We start from the raw sequence: 21,063 nt of genomic DNA on the forward strand, positions 1-21,063 counted from the left end.
AGTGTTTCCCAAACAACCATATCATTGTGCCTATTAATTTTTGTCAAGCTGTCATTGCAATCAATCTCGGCTACCTATGTGCTTTAATATACCTACAATTTTCTCTCATCTTTTCTTTTTCTTGCTATGTAACTGTTATCATTTTTATAAATTTGGCAAGTATTTACCTACTTAAAAGTTTCTTAGATTAAGGACCTGCACATACTAGTGGCTTTACAAGATTGTAATTACTATGCTATGTACCTTCTTGTATACTCTATATACAAATATTTGCTTCTACTACTATAAATCTTTAAATCCAGGGATCCCATCACAATGCTCATACTCTTCAAATCACTTGAGTAATGCTCACTTCCCCATTGAGGGCATACATAGGCACCTCAAAATGGGCCCGCGCAGGAATATCCCTGCAAACAAAAAAAAAAAACATGGACTCACTGGAAATTTGAAACAGGTCCCACATTTACACAGGAAATAGGCGAAACGTTTCCTCTAGTACGGGTACCATACGCACAATCCCCCCAACCAATTGAACGCCGACCTGCACGAAGCGAGACCGTCGCTCTACCCTCCAATCAAAGTGGCTGGACATAGGGTACAAAGAAAGGGGGGGGGGGGTTAGGACTCACAATAGGGAAGATTGTCTTCTGTTGCCCGAGCCAACGGTAGAGCCTCTCCTTGCGGTTGTGTCCCTCTGACAGTCCCTGGGCGTGGTCCTGCCCCTTGCTGTAGAGGCCACACGCCTCCCTGGCGCTCACGGCCACACATGCCAGGTTCACTATGCAATCGACGACGCCCAACAGGACGAGGGCGCCAGACACCAACACGGCTGGTCGTCTTACCGCTACCTCTCCAAGCACTTCCACCTCCTCCTGCGTCTCCTGTAATACCAAAATTGGATTAGATGGCACATTAGTCACCTAAATTCTACACAACGTGTGTAATACTGCATATACTCTTGTGGACTCAAATTATATAGTAGTAGCCTATTACATAGAGAACAAATATTAATAACATTACAAGTGTTCTTAAAGAGAGTATTATATGTACGCAATTTTCTGAAAATAAAACATGATTCCCCCACTCACAATACTTCAGTCAAGAGCATCAACATTGTACTTGTTAGGTAATCTCTACAGTCTAGGCCTATGTGCTAGTCCTCAGCAACGTTTGGCAAATGTGTAGCTAAACACGTTATATGTTGGGTAGGCCTCCTTGAGACCGGGCCGCGGAAACACATACCGGGTTGTTATGTATTTCTCCTTTAAAACATAATGACTTTCCTTTGGAGCAACCAAATCTGACACGTCCCTTGGCCTACAACCTCAGTGTCAAAGGTCATAAACATGCTTGCAGAACTGTAGAGGCTGATCAAGTCCTTGCAGGTCGTAACGTTTCACCACAAGGAACACTTTACTGGCTGAATTGAGCGAGCGTGGCACACTTGGTCTTGAGAGTGAAGTGAGTGTGGCACTCTGACCTCCCTGCTAATCTCTCACTCACACACACCAACGGTAATTGGTGCAAGTCTCAACCGCCAGGTACAGTAACTCCCAACGCCAATGTTGTACAACCACCACCAACCCGCTCCTTATTCCCAGGGATCCTCTTGATAGCAGGCCTGAAATAACACATCAAATTATCAGCATTCAGTTCGCATTTCCCTTAGCACAACCAACAGAGAACGGGCCAGTTGAAACTCAACTCCATTAACCTGTTCTTTCAACACTATAGCTACTTTCCCTCTCATGACATATGCATTGACTATTGCTGTACTGCTATTTTAACATCCCATCGGCCTCAGAGGATGGCAAACACACATCAGGTTCATTACAGTTCTAATATAAACTCTTAGATAAATTTCTCCTATACTCCCTTTCCAAATGAAGATATACCATATTAATATAGCCAAGAGAAGACTTGCCAAAACCATTCACCATGCTCTGTGAGCTATATTCAAATTGACGTACAGGTATACAGCTCGTTTAATGAACGGTTTCACCTCGTTGCATACAGACTTGTCCGTGCGGAAACTTTGCCAAGCTCTGCTGCCGCTCTAATTGATTCATTTTCCGCGTCTCATATTCATTAGGCTATTTAGAAACGGGAAGGACTTTCATTAAAAATAATTAACGTTACAAACACGACTGGATTTACTAAACAGGCGCACCAATATTTATAATTCTTTATTTCATTATCTGTAAATTGTTGTGATAGTTTTCCTATCTCAAACTAGCCCGGTGCAAGCCCTTAAATGCCTCGTATATGAGGCTGTCTTCATAGCCCGAACGGCTGATGTCGTGTTACTTACACTATGTAAAAGATACATGGAACACTTTATGTAGCATACATAACTCTGTTTATCTATGTATTTAGCCTAGCATTTTAAAACAACTACAATCACCTTCTGTGATTGATTGTTCAATAAATCTCTCACCCTGTCCATACAGGACAGAAGAAAATGTAAATGTGTGGCCACGTCTGTGGTAGAAAATAATAATATACAAAATAAAAACTCCACCTACATCAAGAAAAACTGGTTCAATTTTACAAATTCTTCCAAGCTGACATTTTACAACACGAACTGAGAAGAGAAACATTCTAGGTATGCAATGAGATTCGCACTTTCACGTAGTAAAACTGTCCCAGAAAGTTTGTGTAATAATATATTCTACTGTACTGTACATTCTGGTACCTATGATGTAGCTTCCTTCATGGTGGATCAAGAGCAATTGTTTACCAACATAAAACAAATCCGCATCTAAAGAAACGATGACAAGTATAAAATAAATATTGTTTTCACCATAAATAAGGCCTCTCTATATGTTCGTTCCTCCATTTTTTACACTAAACCTTCACTATCTCGTTGTGTGGCATAATACATTTTTAATTCAAAACGGCACTACTCACAGGGATTTGGAAAAAAAAATATATACAACTAAATAAAGGGACATTTTCACTTTAACAAATTGAGCAGTGTACTAAGATACGTCTCTCCTTTGCAGATTGAAAACTAGTTTAACGATATAACATTCCTCATTTTGAAGAAATAGCAAAGCACCTTATTTTTATCTTATTTGCTAAATCAATATTTCGGAGTGTACGTCTTATGACAAGACGTTATCAAGGAATTTCATATCTTGTGTTGTTCACATTCTTCAAGTCTTGCTCAGTACCACTAAGATTTTTCACAATAGTCCCGTTACACTTATTTTTCCCCACGTGCCCATTTACATTTCTTAACCATATTAGGCCAAACTTTACGAGAGGAAATATTTCACTTGCAAACAAAGGAACTCTAGTTTGTATACATCATATGGAATACAATTCCACAATACTTTCACTCTGCAAGTTCCCTAAGAAAAATAATTGTATTTTAAAAACAGGCGCAAACCACCTGCAGTCTTACACAATTTCTCGAAGGATTTGAAGATATATTACCTGATCCCGGAAGCGAATCCAGGAAATAACTGCCAATGATGGGACTAAATCATTAACAGCATTGAATTTTTTACAAATTTCGCGATTCAACTACTTCGTTATAATTTGTACACTTGAGAGAGAGCGCTCAAACAACTATTGCCTACAGTTTCTTTTCTAAACGATATATATAGACTTATCTGACGAAGAACATTGTCAAACTTATTTCTCAAGAACAGTTGTCTCGTACCTTAGTGATTTCAACATGAAATCTCTGGAAAACTACGACAAGAATTTTTAAATTCAATTTTGTCACATTAATCCTGACAATAGTGAAAGACTTGTATACAATTCATGTATATTTCTAAATGTTGATATCGCACTACGAACTTTCCTAACATTAACGATTACCAATAGCTCCTCAGAACGCACTTTTCCTCTGTTGAAAACATTACAAAAGTCATCACAAAACTGATTCGCCTCTGTCTCATACAAACTGATTTTTCATGAATGTATCTAAAACATTTGCACGAGAATATTTAAATGTTTTAACTCCAGCATACATGATGAACAACCCAGCGGGTTTTCTTCCTATTGGGGAGTGTTGTACATGCTACTATGGCGGTGGTGTGTCCACTCACAGGATGAGTGGCACTGTCACTATGGCGGTGTGTCCACTCACAGGATGAGTGGCGCTGCCCAATACTGTCACTATGACGGTGTGTCCACTCACAGGATGAGTGGCGCTGCCCAATACTGTCACTTTGGCGGTGTGTCCACTCACAGGATGAGTGGCGCTGCCCAATAAACTCGCCCCTCGGGGCAAAATGTATTTTTAAATTATTGTACGTTTTGTGTAATTTCGAAAAACCTCTTTTAGTCCAGTATACTTTACAATATTTAACTTTAATTACACATGTATGGGGGAGGATACGGGTGGTGGGAGCATAATCCTTTTAGTGCTTAGGACTTCTAAAAGTCTTAATATGATCCTGGCTCCCTAAAATCTTCATCACCCACGTAGTAAATTAAGGTTCCAAGCCTTTAATAGTTCCTTTTCAAGTCTTTGGTTACTAACACAATTATCTTCATTTGAAAGTATAAGACAATTTTCACCTAGTCTAGTTTCTAATATAGTATAAAAGGTCGACACAACCTGACCTCTACCCTACAGCCGGCTGTGTCTGACACAATCACTTCCTGGTCAAAATGAGGTGCATATTACTGTGTCAAGAAACGGTAATGTCTGCATACGTAACACTGTTGTAAAGGGCCACGCTTATCATGATAACCTATGCCACTGTAATCTAATTATGAAACTTGCTAAAATGCCTGATGTAGTATCGTATCCCAGTTAAGTTTAAACTCAAATTCCTTTGTCTCGCATTAGGCTACCTACCATATCACCAGTAATCATTTAGCTAAACTAGATTATGTATTCCTCAACAGATCTCTGGTGGTATATCAGAACGGTTAACACTTGCTGTTGTAAATTCAACTACTCTCAACACAAATTTCCAAGTAGCTTGTAAAAAAAATAGATAATTAGAACAGCGGACCCATTGAAGCCTCAAGATATAACGGTCAGCGCCTCCCCCACATCAATTACTTTAGTAGCCTCGCGCATGGCTTCCCATTACGCCATGCACACCAATTAGGTTTTCACTTTCCGACCAGTTATTCATATTCAGCCGGCGACGTTGTACGGTCTCAGGTACCCAGCTACCTCAAGTCCCTCTCGCCAAACTTTCGACTCTCAGAGTAGTTTTCTCTTGACGTCTGTGTGAGAGTATCTTCAACCAAGTAAATCATAAACCCTATTATTCCCTACACTGTAATGTTCCACAATGCCCTCCAGGTAAAATCATTAAGCATTGACAATGTAACTGTTGAATTTTAACGATAACCAAGTCTGCCCAAATGAAATTATGATCAGTTACAGAAAACTGTTATATATTAAAAATGCAAATATCGCGGGTCTGTTGGACAAAACTCATTTTTTCGAGGAATTACAGCGATGAAAGGGGTAACAATTTTTATATTATATATATATAAAAGCCAGAAACTTGTTGCAGGGTTAAGAAGGTAACCTTCGCGGTAATGAGGTGATTTATCATGCCGTAATTAATGCAATCTTGTGTCCTGTTGTTAATTCAGTGCACGGACGTTAGTTACTGTGACACAATATAGATATATCTACTTGATTATTTGGCAAGGTTGTCATTATTTATCAGTTTATCGTATATGTTAAAGATTAGAAGTAGGTTTCTCTGCAAACTTTGTGAAGAGGAAACACATGAAAGCTTGAGAAGTGAGAGCTCACGTAGTGAGGGCAGCGGTAACTCTAACCGATCCGTTTAGAAAATCTCATTCCATCATCATTATTCCTTATTTTGTATTCTGAACTGACTGGCTTTCCCTTCACACTAGTCAGCCCCAGTTCCAGCTGGTGATCAAATATCAACACACAGTCCCTACCCATCGCAAACGCACTTATATTTATTGTTCAAGTAATATACTTTTATGTGAGTAAAAAAAAACTGGAGGGGTAGGGGGGGGGTGTGGTCCAGTTAGGCTAGCTCATCATTTTTCTTCATTCTCACGGGATTCTTCATGGTGTGACAAGAAATTTCTCACTGGCAAATCCAGTTAGTTTTTCTTCCATGTCTTCACACCAACCACGTTCCGTGCTCATCATGTGACCACTGCTACTTTCTACATGACAGGTTAGACCACTCTGCTGTTGCTACTTTGTATACGAGTTTGTGTTGTGGTATTGAGAGTGAGAGCTGTATAGTGTGTGGTGTGTAAATTTTGCCCCGAGGGGCGAGTTTATTGGGCAGCGCCACTCATCTTGTGAGTGAACATACCGCCATAGTGACAGTATTGGGCAGCGCCACTCATCCTGTGAGTGGACACACCGCCATAGTGACAGTATTGGGCAGCGCCACTCATCCTGTGAGTGAACACACCACCATAGTGACAGTATTGGGCAGCGCCACTCATCCTGTGAGTGGACACACCGCCATAGTGACAGTATTGGGCAGCGCCACTCATCCTGTCAGTGGACACACCGCCATAGCAGAATGTACAACACTCCCCAATAGGAAGAAAACCCGCTGGGTTGTTCATCGTGTTTACGCACCTATTTACCCAATTGAGCTTCGGTTTCTCGGTCCCGCCTCTCAATATTCAATCAACTGGTGTACAGGTTTCAGAGCCGATTGGGCTGTGTCGTGTACTAATCTATCTCCATCTTTTCCCTATTACTCCCATCTCAGGATTGCTTTACCTACACAGCCTCAATTCTTCCCACCTGTTCATTAACGTGGCCACCGCGCTCAGCTAATCTAGCGCCATTCGGCTACTAAATGACATGATCACCACATACAAAATAGTAACAGGTATTGTTTGATAAATTTGATTTTTGAAACCCTACATCTTCAAGCTAAAGGAAACAAAAGGTTCCGATCAATATTTTTTACATTTCTCCTTTCCAAAGATTGTAGTACTTTTTCATATATATATTTGTGTGTATTCACCTAGTTGTGCTTGCGGGAGCTGAGCTCTGCTCTTTCGGCCCGCCTCTCAACTGTTTCTACTACTACTATTTTTTTCCACACACACCGTAGGAAGCAGCCCGTGACAGCTGACTAACTCCCAGGTACCTATTTACTGCTAGGTAACAGGGTCACAGAATGAAAGAAACTCTGCCCATCGTTTCTCGCCGGCGCCCGGGATCGAACCAGGGACCACAGGATCACGTGCCCAGCGTGCTGTCCGTTCGGCCACCGGCTGTGTGTGTGGGTGTGTTTGTTGTGCATGTGAATTGTAATTAAGGGTGACACGCAGCTTGGTCAATTCTGTAATTACAGTTTTTAACTTAAACACTCTTGAAGGGGGATGCCCAAGGCACCCCCCCCCCTCACACTAAGCACACCGGAGTAATGTTCTATTGTTCACAGTGTTTCTGGAATCTCACGAGCTCTCATGCTTTGTCTTAAGTCATGGAACAGCCCAGTTTCACCATTAGGTTCTTAACTTAATAGTTCCGATGTGCTCGGTTACGACTTCCAGAAAATTGTATTTAAGCCTTACAAGATTTGTATGAGAAAGCTCTCAGTCAGCTGATTGGAGTTAGCGGTTATCTGTTCCTGCACCTACTTGTGAGGAGAGAAAGACAGCACAGGGCACCGTTCCTGTGCCAGGTAAGTCCACTACGGGCTCACCATAGCCCGTGCTACTTACCCTGCTACTGTGCCACGTAAGTTACGGGCTCACCATAGCCCGTGCTACTTGGAACTTGTTCCGAGTAGCTGAATCTAAAACAACAACAGACAGACAGAAGGAAGGAATTGTCAAAGGAAAGCGCCAAGCCATTACGACTATATAGGACTGGGAAGGATTTGGGATGGGACGGGGGGGGGGGGGGGGGGGGGGAAGGAATGGTGCCCAACCACTTGTAGACGGTCGGGGATTGAACGCCGACCTACATGACGCGAGACCATCGCTCTACCGTCCACCCCAAGTCGTTCGAGAGAGAGAGAAATAGAAACCAAATCAACTCGGGTACCGTAGAAGATAGAATGAACCAAGCGTTGAGGGTACCTTAGATACCAACATTGATTGTAACCATGATATATATGTGCTTCAGCCTACAGTTTAGACCTATTGTCTTATGTATGACCCTCTGTCCTGCGTGATAGTGAATACCAGCATTATCCTCACTTTAATAAGACTATCAAAATCCTCAGATTAGGCAAAATTATAATTAATTTTGTCAATAAAGATGTTAATAATAATAAATCAGATACCCACTATAGCACGCTGGCCTAAAAGCCGCAGCACACTAGTCTGACGCGTGTAGCGTGGCTTGGAATGTGCTTCCCCCGTCATACTCGAGGATAGATGTGTCGGCAGCCCGTGGTCTGTATAGCTTGTACGGGAACCAGGTTCCCGTACGCATTCAGGTGCGTTTCTCCAGCGCCTGAACGCCCCTCTACTCCTCTTTGTGGACGGAAGCGGGTGGGTATCTTGAGATTCTTGAGATGGTTATCTTGAGATGATTTCGGGGCTTTTTAATGTCCCCGCGGCCCGGTCCTCGACCAGGCCTCCACCCCCCAGGAAGCAGCCTGTGACAGCTGACTAACACCCAGGTACCTATTTTACTGCTAGGTAACAGGGGGGCATAGGGTGAAAGAAACTCTGCCCATTGTTTCTCGCCGGCGCCTGGGATCGAACACAGGATCACAAGTCCAGCGTGCTGTCCGCACGGCCGACCGGGTAGGGAACACGAGATGGCCATCGACCCGTGGGAAACGCGCTGCTGGATAAATCTTTATTCCAAGGAGAGGGATAGATCTACTTACGAAACCTGTCTATCATTTCTCAACCTTTGCCGGTTTTGTTATTGATTAAACAGTTTACGAGCATCGAAACATCCAAATGTTTAAGGGACGACGACGTTTCGGTCCGTCCTGGACCATTCTCAAGTCGATTGTGAATCATTCACAATCGACTTGAGAATGGTCCAGGACGGACCGAAACGTCGTCGTCCCTTCACCTTCTAGTGTGTGGACTGGTCAACATATTTTAGCCACGTTATTGTGACTCATCGCCTGCATCCAAATGTGTATTATAACCATACTGTCTCCTATTGCTTCCGAGCTCGGAAACAGTTTAATGTTTTTTTTTTTTTGAGATATATACAAGAGTTGTTACATTCTTGTACAGCCACTAGTACGCGTAGCGTTTCGGGCAAGTCCTTAATCCTATGGTCCCTGGAATACGATCCCCTGCCGCGAAGAATCGTTTTTTTATCCAAGTACACATTTTACTGTTGCGTTAAACAGAGGCTACAGTTAAGGAATTGCGCCCAGTAAATCCTCCCCGGCCAGGATACGAACCCATGACATAGCGCTCGCGGAACGCCAGGCGAGTGTCTTACCACTACACCACGGAGACTGTTCAAAGAGACTATGTTTGTAAACAAAGGCGCCAAAGATCGAGAAAAGATGCAAAGGTTCCTTTGGCTTCCTCGCTGAGCTGTACTTTTGCTACGAATGTCACTATGAAGGGAGTCACATAAGGAGCTGGTCGGCCGAGCGGACAGCACGCTGGACTTGTGGTCCTGAGTTCAATCCCTGGCGCCGGCGAGAAACAAGGGGCAGAGTTTCTTTCACCCTATGCCTCTGTTACCTGGGTGTTAGTCAGCTGTCACGGGTTGCTTCCTGGGGGTGGAGGCCTGGTCGAGGACCGGGCCGCGGGGACACTAAAAAACCCCGAAATCATCTCAAGATGATCCCCTTACCCCACAAGTATTTTTTTCCCCGTCTCATTCTGTTCCATTTAGAAGGACCCGTTGTAACCGGATTCCTCTGGAACAGGAGCAGCGCATACACACTACTTCCCTTTCCCTGATCTAATCACTGTTGTCCTTTACTATGGAACAGGAGTTTAATCACTGAGGAGACATCTTACACTGAATTAGTGCTTGGTTATAGCACTGCAAATCTCACGACAATAAAGATTAAGAAAGAGGAGCCAATCTTCCCAGTACGTTATAGGACGAGCCCCCCCCCCCGTGACGACCCACACGACGACACCTAGTCGTGTTCCGCAGACGACCGTAAATCAGACAACCCGTTCTCGCAAATTCGTAAAGTCAATATTGACTTATTAACTACGTGCATAGGTGATATACTAAACATAATAGATACCCTTAAAAAGATTCATAGAAAACACCGACCTTACCTAACCTTGTTAGTATCTTAACATAAGCATCTTATTGCTTCGTAATTACAATTATTACCTAACCTATACCTATTATAGGTTAGGTAATAATTGTAATTACGAAGCAATAAGATGCTTATCTTAACATCAGAAGCATCAATACCCCACCAAAAGACAGTCGAGAAGCGCGACCAAAGAGCCAAAGCAGAGTTACAAAAACACTATTTGTCAAATATTGATACTATTTTTAAGAGATTCCCCCATTTTTCACCCGCAAGAGACCGTAAGCTTTTAAGGGTTGACACATGTTAATCTTCTTGTTTGAGAAGCTCTTCAGTTGAGATAGTTAAGCAAGTCCCAGCTGTGTCTGGGTACAAGTGACAGGATGAACAACACAGCGGGTTTTCTTCCTATTTGGGAGTGTTGTACATGCTGCTATGACGGTGTGTTCACTCACAGGATGAGTGGCGCTGCCCAATACTGTCACTATGGCGGTGTGTTCACTCACAGGATGAGTGGCGCTGCCCAATACTGTCACTATGGCGGTGTTCACTCACAGGATGAGTGGCGCTGCCCAATACTGTCACTATGGGGCGGTGTGTCCACTCACAGGATGAGTGGTGCTGCCCAATGCTGTCACTATGGCGGTGTGTCCACTCACAGGATGAGTGACACTGGCCAATACTGTCCCTATGGCGGTGTGTCCACTCACAGGATGAGTGACGCTGCCCAATACTGTCACTATGGCGGTGTGTCCACTCACAGGATGAGTGGCGCTGCCCAATACTGTCACTATGGCGGTGTGTCCACTCACAGGATGAGTGACGCTGCCCAATACTGTCACTATGGCGGTGTGTCCACTCACAGGATGAGTGGCGCTGCCCAATACTGTCACTATGGCGGTGTGTCCACTCACAGGATGAGTGGCGCTGCCCAATACTGTCACTATGGCGGTGTGTCCACTCACAGGATGAGTGACGCTGCCCAATACTGTCACTATGGCGGTGTGTCCACTCACAGGATGAGTGGCGCTGCCCAATACTGTCACTATGGCGGTGTGTCCACTCACAGGATGAGTGGCGCTGCCCAATACTGTCACTATGGCGGTGTGTCCACTCACAGGATGAGTGGCGCTGCCCAATACTGTCACTATGGCAGTGTGTCCACTCACAGGATGAGTGGCGCTGCCCAATACTGTCACTATGGCGGTGTGTTCACTCACAGGATGAGTGACGCTGCCCAATAAACTCGCCCCTCGGGGCAAAATTAAAAAAAAAATAATACAACCCACACATGTACCATTAGGTGAGTACACACACACACTCAATAGCCCACCCGATTCCAGTACCTGAGGTTCTAGGCCTATACTCCGGCCTACAACAATACCATTGTAAACAGGTAACCTACCTCTCCCTTCACCCAGGGGGGGGGGCGTCTCTCCCAGATGCTGGGAGAGGCGGTTGTAAGGAAAGGGAAGGAAACTATCAGGGGGAAAGCGCCATGCTATTACGACTATATAGCACTGGGAAGGGGTCAGGATAAGGATTTGGGATGGGACGGAGGGAAAAGACTTGTTCCCAACCACTTGTGGACGGTCGGGGATTGAACGCCGACCTGCATGAAGGGAGACCGTCGCTCTACCGTCCAGCCCAAGTGGTTGGACGAGGCGGTTGTAAACAACCGCTTGTCCGCAGTAATTCCCGTTGTCGGGGACAAGAAGCCCGAGTATGTGTATCCCGGGCCGAAGGATTGGGAGCGTTTCCTATCACCCGATACTCCTGTCCACCTAGCAATAAACGTGAGTTCGAATCTATGCATTAGGTAGTCCCACGCCCCCTGACAATTATTATATAATATATGTCCTTTAGGCTTATATCAAGCCCCCCCCTCCCCTAGCATACAACCCCACAACAGTTGCCTATACCTCCCGGGTACCTACTTACTGCTAGGTGAACAGATGCATTAGGTGAGAGGGAACGTGCACAACCATTTCTGTTCCCCAATTCAAATCTCGGATCGTCGAGTGCGAGACGGGAACGAAGCCCACTGTCTCGCCACACACTAGTAGGGCAAACTAGCACATAGACGGAAGCTACAAACGCAAGACTCTTAAGGAACGTCTGGAAAGTCTTGGGAACGTCAGAAAAGTCTTAGGGACGTTAGGGAAGTCTTAGGAACGTCAGGAAAGTCTTGGGAACGTCAGCAAAGTCTTAGGGACGTTTGGGAAGTCTTAGGAACGTCAGGAAAGTCTTGGGAACGTCAGGAAAGTCTTGGGAACGTCAGCAAAGTCTTGGGAACATCAGGATAGTCTTAGGAACGTCTGGAAAAGTCTTGGGAACATCAGGAAAGTGGTAACGTCAGAAAAGTCTTAGGGGCGTTAGGGAAGTCTTAGGAAAGAGTCTTAGGAACGTCAGGAAAGCGTCTTGGGAACGTCAGGAACGATAAATTATAACGAACCTGGAGCAACAAGACCCCCAGTTAGGCCTAAAGCTCCTTATACCCAGCCCCTTGTTTACACTTAAGTCTAACAACCTCGTTGGTAATTACTGCGTGATAGTTTAACTTTCCTAACATTAGATTCTCTGTCGAATCTGTAAAACTGTTCACTGAGGTGGCTTCTAAACCTTCCTCTTTCTGTGTATAAAACTTGTTGATATCGCCGCCCCTTCCCCCCACCCAGGGAGCCGGTCGGCCGAGCGGACAGCACACTGGACTTGTGATCCTGCGGTTCCGGGTTCGATCCCGGGCGCCGGCGAGAAACAATGGGCAGAGTTTCTTTCACCCTATGCCCCTGTTACCTAGCAGTAAAATACCTGGTGCCTGGGTGTTAGTCAGCTGTCACGGGCTGCTTCCTGGGGGTGGAGGCCTGGTCGAGGACCGGGCCGTGGGGACACTAAAGCCCCGAAATCATCTCAAGATAACCTCAAGATAAGAGCAAGATAACCCACGTGCTGGGACGTGTATTTCCTCACGTTCTTTGTGTCTCATTTGACTCATTTGTGTTTCCAGATGAGTTAAGAGTGAAGGGTATGGTACATCTGGTGATTGATTGATGAAGATTAAGCCACCCAAAAGGTGGCACGGGCATGAATAGCCCGTAAGTGGTGGCCCTTTTGAGACATTACCAGTATCGAGAGCTGATACTGGAGATCTGAGGAGGTGCGACTGCACCCTACGTGACGGGAGATGTCTCCCGTGTGTATCTGGTGAGTCCTGGAAGCATGTCAAAGCTGGGTATGTGGGGGAAGGTGGGGGGTGAGGGTTATGGAGTAGGGGGGAGCAGAGTACCTTTACGATCGGAAAGAATGGGGAACGGGGAGGTTGTATGGGAGTGGGGGGGGGAGCATCTATTATGCTGTAGCTGGTGGGGGGTGGACCCCTATTCAACATATATACAGCTGACCTACCCCAACCCCAACATGGAGAATACATCACATACGCTGACGATGTCACCCAAATAATATGCCAACCGGGACCATTAAAGCCGCTACTAGCCGACAAGACCAAGGCAGCAATTGAACTCATAAACAACTTTGAGAGGCAATGGAAAATTATCACCAAAAAACAAAAGTTCCAGATAATACACATTGCGAAAAGAAACCCGGACCCCATCATCCTTGACAACCATCCGATTCAATATGCGGAGGTAGGCAGAATACTGGGACTTATGATAAATAGAACAGGGATACAAACTCATGTAAGGGACCGACTAAACAAAGCCAAAGTAGCCTTAGGAAAACTGAGAAGATTCCGAAGCCTCAGTACTAATATTCAGATCCACCTATATAAGGCTCTAGTTCGGCCGCATCTAGAGTATCCCCCAGTACCACTACACACCATAAAGAAAACTAACATGCAGAAACTGCAAGCAGTACAAAATAAGGCGCTAAGGAGAGCAGCAAAACACCGTCCACCATATGATCAGACAATCCAGGAGCTCCACGAACTCCTGAACATACAGCCACTAAATATCAGACTGCAGCACCAAGCCATCAGGGTGTGGAACACCATCGAAATGCTAGAGGACCCAATGTTAGAAAGATTACTCCAAGATGAGACGCCCCGCTCCCACAGCTGGTGGCCCAAGATGAGACGCCCCACTCCCACAGCTGGTGGCCCAAGATGAGACGCCCCACTCCCACAGCTGGTGGCCCAAGATGAGACGCCCCACTCCCACAGCTGGTGGCCCAAGATGAGACGCCCCTCTCCCACAGCTGGTGGTCCAAGATGAGACGCCCCACTCCCACAGCTGGTGGCCCAAGATGAGACGCCCCACTCCCACAGCTGGTGGCCCAAGATGAGACGCCCCACTCCCACAGCTGGTGGCCCAAGATGAGACGCCCCTCTCCCACAGCTGGTGGTCCAAGATGAGACGCCCCACTCCCACAGCTGGTGGCCCAAGATGAGACGCCCCACTCCCACAGCTGGTGGCCCAAGATGAGACGCCCCACTCCCACAGCTGGTGGCCCAAGATGAGACGCCCCACTCCCACAGCTGGTGGCCCAAGATGAGACGCCCCTCTCCCACAGCTGGTGGTCCAAGAGCCTCGATTTACTAGATGCAAACCCCGCCCCACAGTACATAATTCCCAGATGAAATACTGACCAGAAATCCCTCCCCCAATAATTAAATACAAAAAATAATTTTTGTATATATAAAATACTGTATATATATGTATATAAATAAGTAATACAATAAAGAGCCTTAAACAGAACAACATGTGTGGAAGCATCGGAGTGTGTATATATGAATGCTACACAGTATTCATCTATAGACATCCACATATCGTGAAACACATGTGAAGAACCTCTCACACACTCACAGCTCCCTGACAAGAGGGAGCCAGCTTAGCTTAGCTGCCAACACCCACACATCGTGTCAGCAAGGCGGACAGCCCGCCTGCTTTCATACCTCTCACTGTATTTCCCACTTCTATACTTCCCTTCACCTATGCCTCTCCTCTCATAAAAAAAGGACCCCATACCCATCCTGTGGGTGGTAGTGGACCCCATACCCATACTGTGGGTGGTAGTGGACCCCATACCCATACTGTGGGTGGTAGTGGACCCCATACCCATACTGTGGGTGGTAGTGGGCCCCATACCCATACTGTGGGTGGTAGTGGGCCCCATACCCATACTGTGGGTGGTAGTGGGCCCCATACCCATACTGTGGGTGGTAGTGGGCCCCATACCCATACTGTGGGTGGTAGTGGACCCCATACCCACCCTGTGTGTGGTAGTGGACCCCATACCCACCCTGTGTGTGGTAGTCGACCCCATACCCACCCTGTGTGTGGTAGTCGACCCCATACCCACCCTGTGTGTGGTAGTGGGCCCCATACCCACCCTGTGTGTGGTAGTGGACCCCATATAACATCACAGGAACATATAAATGGGCTCACAACCTGAACCCATTAAGCTAAGCAGGTTACAATCTTGATAAGCTGATGAGGTTTTGTTTAGGCCAGATGAGGCAGGTCTGGAGAGGGGATGAGCACGTTGGAAGAATGGGGGGATGATGCTTGATGAGGGGAAGGGGGGATGGGGAAGGGGGGGAGGCCCATGTGTGATCTATTAGATGTAACTGCCACTGAAAGAACGCTCTCACGCTTACAAGACTTGCCGGATTTAATGGTGTGATCCTTGAAGACGCAAGCGCCATTATGTGAACGACCGTATCATCTTATCGGCTCCTGTTCTTGCTGGTTCTTCCCTTCCCCAACAACTTGGGCTGGACGGTAGAGCGACGGTCTCGCTTCATGCAGGTCGGCGTTCAATCCCCTCGACCATCCAGAAGTGGTTGGACACCATTCCTTTCCCTCCGTCCCATCCCAAAGCCTGATCCTGATCCCTTGCAAGGGCTATATATAGTCGTAATGGCTTGCCGCTTTCCCCGATAATTCCCTCCCCCTCCCCGTCTCTACTGCCACCACTTTCTCCTACCCCCTCCCCCTTCTCTACCCTCCCCCCCCCCTCCGTCTCCTTTAAGGGAAACAATACCTCGTTAAAAACGTTTCCAACATCAAAGCAATAAAAACAAAAATTCTACTAAATAAGTTTTCTGGAAGATTCTTCAAGTAATAATCCCGCCCTGACAGTTGCCTCTGACGTCACGAATCACGTGACATGACCGTTAGAGTTACCCGCCGTTCAAAAAAAATTCAAATTTTTGAATTTCAAAATTTTCAAAAATTCAAAGCACTTCGCTGACATCCTGTAAATTAACATAACCTAACATAGGCCTAACTATACACCAAATTTAAATTATCTAATATATCAAAATGTTCATTTATAGGAGCATTCCTCTTTGGGGTCGGACGCTGGAAGGATGAGCATTGCCTAATGACGGGGTCATCCCCTTTTTGACGGAACGAGAGAGTTCGAATCCATTGCAATACCTCACTATTTTTTTCCCATATACCCATCACGCTCTTGGGATATTGTTCATATTATATGGTTCTAATATATTTATTTTATATATTTAGATGAAAATATCTTAATTACTCTTGCAATTATATATATATATATAGGAAGTATTTACCCAGGTATCTGGGCACATACCTGGCTCGTCTCAACTACCTGGTGTCAGGGTTCGAGTCCCGCTTGGTATTTAACCTTCACCCACCGCAAAATTGCACGACAGCCATCTAAGGAGGTGACCTTTGACCTCCTTCAGAAGGGCCACCGTGTTCCCCTTCGCCCTTAACAACCAACTCATTATTACTTTCAATCTCTTGTTTCTCTTCTTAATGTCTGAAATGTTATTTTAGTGTTCATCTTTCTCTCCTTTTTTATCATTTTAACTTCTTATTTCTGTAACTTTTCCTCTCTTGATTTTGTCTGCCATATTGCCTGGTGTTGGGTTCGTACACTGGTTTCTCTAGAGTAGATCTAAGCTCTTGGGCCACCAGCTGTGGGAGTGGGGCGTCTCATCTTGGGCCACCAGCTGTCGGAGTGGGGCGTCTCATCTTGGACCACCAGCTGTGGGAGTGGGGCGTCTCATCTTGGGCCACCAGCTGTGGGAGTGGGGCGTCTCATCTTGGGTCACCAGCTGTGGGAGTGGGGCGTCTCATCTTGGGCCACCAGCTGTGGGAGTGGGGCGTCTCATCTTGGGCCACCACCTGTGGGAGTGGGGCGTCTCATCTTGGGCCACCACCTGTGGGAGTGGGGCGTCTCATCTTGGGCCACCACCTGTGGGAGTGGGGCGTCTCATCTTGGGCCACCACCTGTGGGAGCGGGGGGTCTCATCTTGGACCACCACCTGTGGGAGCGGGGGGTCTCATCTTGGACCACCACCTGTGGGAGCGGGGGGTCTCATCTTGGAGTAATCTTTTTAGCACTGAGTCATTCTAACATTTCCATCGCGTTTCACACTCAATCCTCCATGCTTCTCCTCCTCTCTCTCATTTCATTCTACTTGCCCTCCCTCCATACTCTTTCATCCTTGCTCGCTCCCTCCCCCCTGGTGGGGGGGGGGTGTCAGTGCACAAGCGGTGCGGTATAGGGCATAACGTAAAGTTATTTCTTGGACTGAAGGCCACACAATTGTCTCAGCTGTACTGATTTACTGGTCTAGGAACAACTAGTCAAAAAAAAAAACACACATACTAATACACACACACACACACACACAGGTGGAATGCATTAGGCAGTGATGTGGTGGAGGCTGACTCCATACACAGTTTCAAGTGTAGATATGACAGAGCCCAGTAGGCTCAGGAACCTGTACACCTGTTGATTGACGGTTGAGAGGCGGGACCAAAGAGCCAAAGCTCAACCAAAAGGTTGGGGTAAACCCAAGCACAACTAGGTGAGTACACACACACACACACACACACACACACACACACACACACACACACACACACACACACGCACACACGCACACACGCACGCAAGCTAACATACACGGAGGAAGATGAATTTCACTTGAGGAGAAAAAGAGAAGGCAAACCAGTCAAGGATGAAATGTTTATCGTAGACCTGAGTGTGAGGTCATGGACGAGTGACGGGGACACCAGACAACATGGCTAACCAACGGTGAGTACCTGGATTGTACCTGGAGGGGGTTCTCAGAGTTCTCCTACTCCCCAAGCCCGGCCCGGGGCCAGGCTTGACTTGTGAGAGCTTGGTACCTGCTTGATGGGGTTCTGGGAGTTCTTCTACTGCCCAAGCCCGGCCCGAGGCCAGGCTTGACTTGTGAGAGTTTGGTCCACCAGGCTGTTGCTTGCAGCGGCCCGCAGGCCCACATATACCTGCTTGATGGGGTTCTGGGAGTTCTTCTACTGCCCAAGCCCGGCCCGAGGCCAGGCTTGACTTGTGAGAGTTTGGTCCAACAGGCTGTTGCTTGGAGCGGCCCGCAGGCCCACATATCCACCACAGCCTGGTTGGTCCGGCACTCCTTGGAGAAAACAGTCCAGTTTCCTCTTGAAGATGTCCACGTTTGTTCCGGCAATATTTCTTATGCTCGTTGGGAGGATGTTGAACAACCGCGGACCTCTGATGTTTATACAGTGTTCTCTGATTGTGCCTATGGCACCTCTGCTCTTCACTGGTTCTATTCTACATTTTCTTCCATATCGTTCACTCCAGTACATTGTTATTTTACTGTGTAGATTAGGGACCTGACCCTCCAGTATTTTCCATGTATATATTATTTGGTATCTCTCTCGTCTCCTTTCTAGAGAGTACATTTGGAGAGCTTTGAGACGATCCCAATAATTTAGGTGTTTTATCTCGTCTATGCGTGCCGTATATGTTCTCTGTATTCCCTCTATTTCAGCAATCTCTCCTGCTCTGAAGGGGGAAGTGAGTACTGAGCAGTACTCGAGACGGGACAACACAAGTGACTTGAAGAGTACAACCATTGTGATGGGATCCCTGGATTTGAAAGTTCTCGTAATCCATCCTATCATTGGTCTGGCTGACGCGATATTTGCTTGGTTATGCTCCCTAAACGTTAGGTCGTCAGACATTATTATTCCCAAATCCTTGACATGTTGCTTTCCTGCTATGGGCACATTTGATTGTGTTCGCTGTAAATTGTTTAGTGTGTTCCTTTTTGCCATACTTAAGTACATGGAATTTATTAATTGATTTTATACCGCCGAATCGAAAACTTTATTAATATCAGCCTGAAGTTTTTCAGTGTCTTCAACAGAAGTAATTTTCAGGCAGGTTTGTGTGTCATCTGCAACGAAGCTGTGACTTGTATTTTTGTCTATATCTGATATTAGAATAAAGAAAAGCAGTGGTGCAAGGACTGTGCCCTGAGGTACAGCGCTTTTCCCTGTACTTGAACTCAATTTTTTGATTGACTGTTGACCTCTTGAGTTCTGTTTGACAGAAAATATAATACCCATCATCCTATTTTATTCGTTATTCCTACTGACCTCATTCCATGGTCACATTTATCGAATGCCTTTGAGAAGTCCGTGTATACCACTTCTGCATTCTGTTTTTCTTCTAATGCCTCAGTGATTTTGTTCTAGTGATCAAGTAGCTGTGAGAGGCAAGATCTTCCTGCTCTAAATCCAAGGAGTGCCGGACCAACCGGGCTGTGGTGGGTATGTGGGCCTGCGGGCCGCTCCAAGCAACAGCCTGGTGGACCAAACTCTCACAAGTCAAGCCTGGCCTCGGGCCGGGCTTGGGGAGTAGAAGAACTCCCAGAGCCCCATCAACTAGGTATCAACCAGGTAAATCCATGTTGGCCTGGGTTGTGGAGGTCATTGGTCTCCATGAATCTAGTGACCTGACTCCTGATCACTCTCTCAAATACTTTTATTATGTGCGATGTTAGTGCAACTGGTCTATAATTCTTTGCCAATGCTTTGCTCCCTCCCTTGTGTAGAGGGGCAATGTCTGCTGCTTTAAGCGCATCTGGTATCTCCCCCGTGTCCAAGCTCTTCCTCCACACTATACTGACCGAACCACTTGGGCTGGACGGTAGAGCGACGGTCTCGCTTCATGCAGGTCAGCGTTCAATCCCCGACTAAGTGGCGCCATAGCAAGGGCACGCTATAAACAGATATAACAACCCGGTCTACACCACGTTCAATTCCCGTATGATGTAAGGCAAGGGCATTATATCAGCGTGAACGCGATTGGGCAGTATGATGACATACCACTTATCAATGAGATTAGGACAGACTTAAGAGAGCTAATGTGAACATTGAGAGAAGGACAAGTGTCCACTTGAACCATCGGGGATCAAACGCCGACCCTACAAGAGGCAAGGTACTTCGTTGTACCCAATATAGTCTACAGGTTGAGCGATATTACTACAATATCACCGTCAGTTTAGTCAAGGAAGAAACTAATTAGTGAAGTGACGGAGAAAGTCTTCACAGAGACAGAATTGTATAGATATAAACCACATTAACCTCGGAGTACTTATTCACTAGTCGATCGAAGGAGTGAGAGGCGGACCCCAAGAGCTGGAGCCTTCCCCCCTACAAGCACAGCTAGGAGGGTACAAGTGACCTCACACAGTTGCAACAGTGACCTGCCCTGCATGATTGCATAAATAAATGGTGGGGCCACGACCCCCACTCACCACCCCACACCCTGTTGAGTCGTCTTAGAGGTTCTCTGGTCTGTATTTCAGCTTCGTGTGCGCCCAGCACTGTCTCGTCACTTGAGAATGAACCATGTAGGTTCGAAACGTGTTTTGTGTGGGGAAGGGAGGAGTGGTTCACCAGCCACAGCTAACTTGATCACAGGGTTGCTGCTTCAGAGATGGCTCTTAACCCCCCTCTCTCTGCGTAGTCCACACGTAGAGAACCGGTTACCAGTTAACTGTGCCACTCATATACCCACGAACCAGTTCGTGGTGGCACTTACCATGTCTTTGCGAAGGGTGAGTTACAGCTCTTGAGTCCTCCACTGTACCCCGACCCAATTGTTGAAC

General features: G+C 46.2%; 1 protein-coding gene across 1 annotated transcript in view; it reads right to left on the bottom strand.

Moving 5' to 3' along the window:
• LOC123764478 (uncharacterized) overlaps nucleotides 1–21,063 on the bottom strand; it is an 83,893-nt gene that overhangs the window by 11,437 nt on the left and 51,393 nt on the right. The window contains exon 2 of the mRNA XM_069314482.1: nucleotides 630–881. Coding sequence (XP_069170583.1) covers nucleotides 630–881 — 252 coding nt within the window. The remainder of the gene's footprint in view (nucleotides 1–629; nucleotides 882–21,063) is intronic.

Source organism: Procambarus clarkii, chromosome 79 (assembly GCF_040958095.1).
Source record: "Procambarus clarkii isolate CNS0578487 chromosome 79, FALCON_Pclarkii_2.0, whole genome shotgun sequence".
Taxonomy (NCBI): Eukaryota; Metazoa; Arthropoda; class Malacostraca; order Decapoda; family Cambaridae; genus Procambarus; species Procambarus clarkii.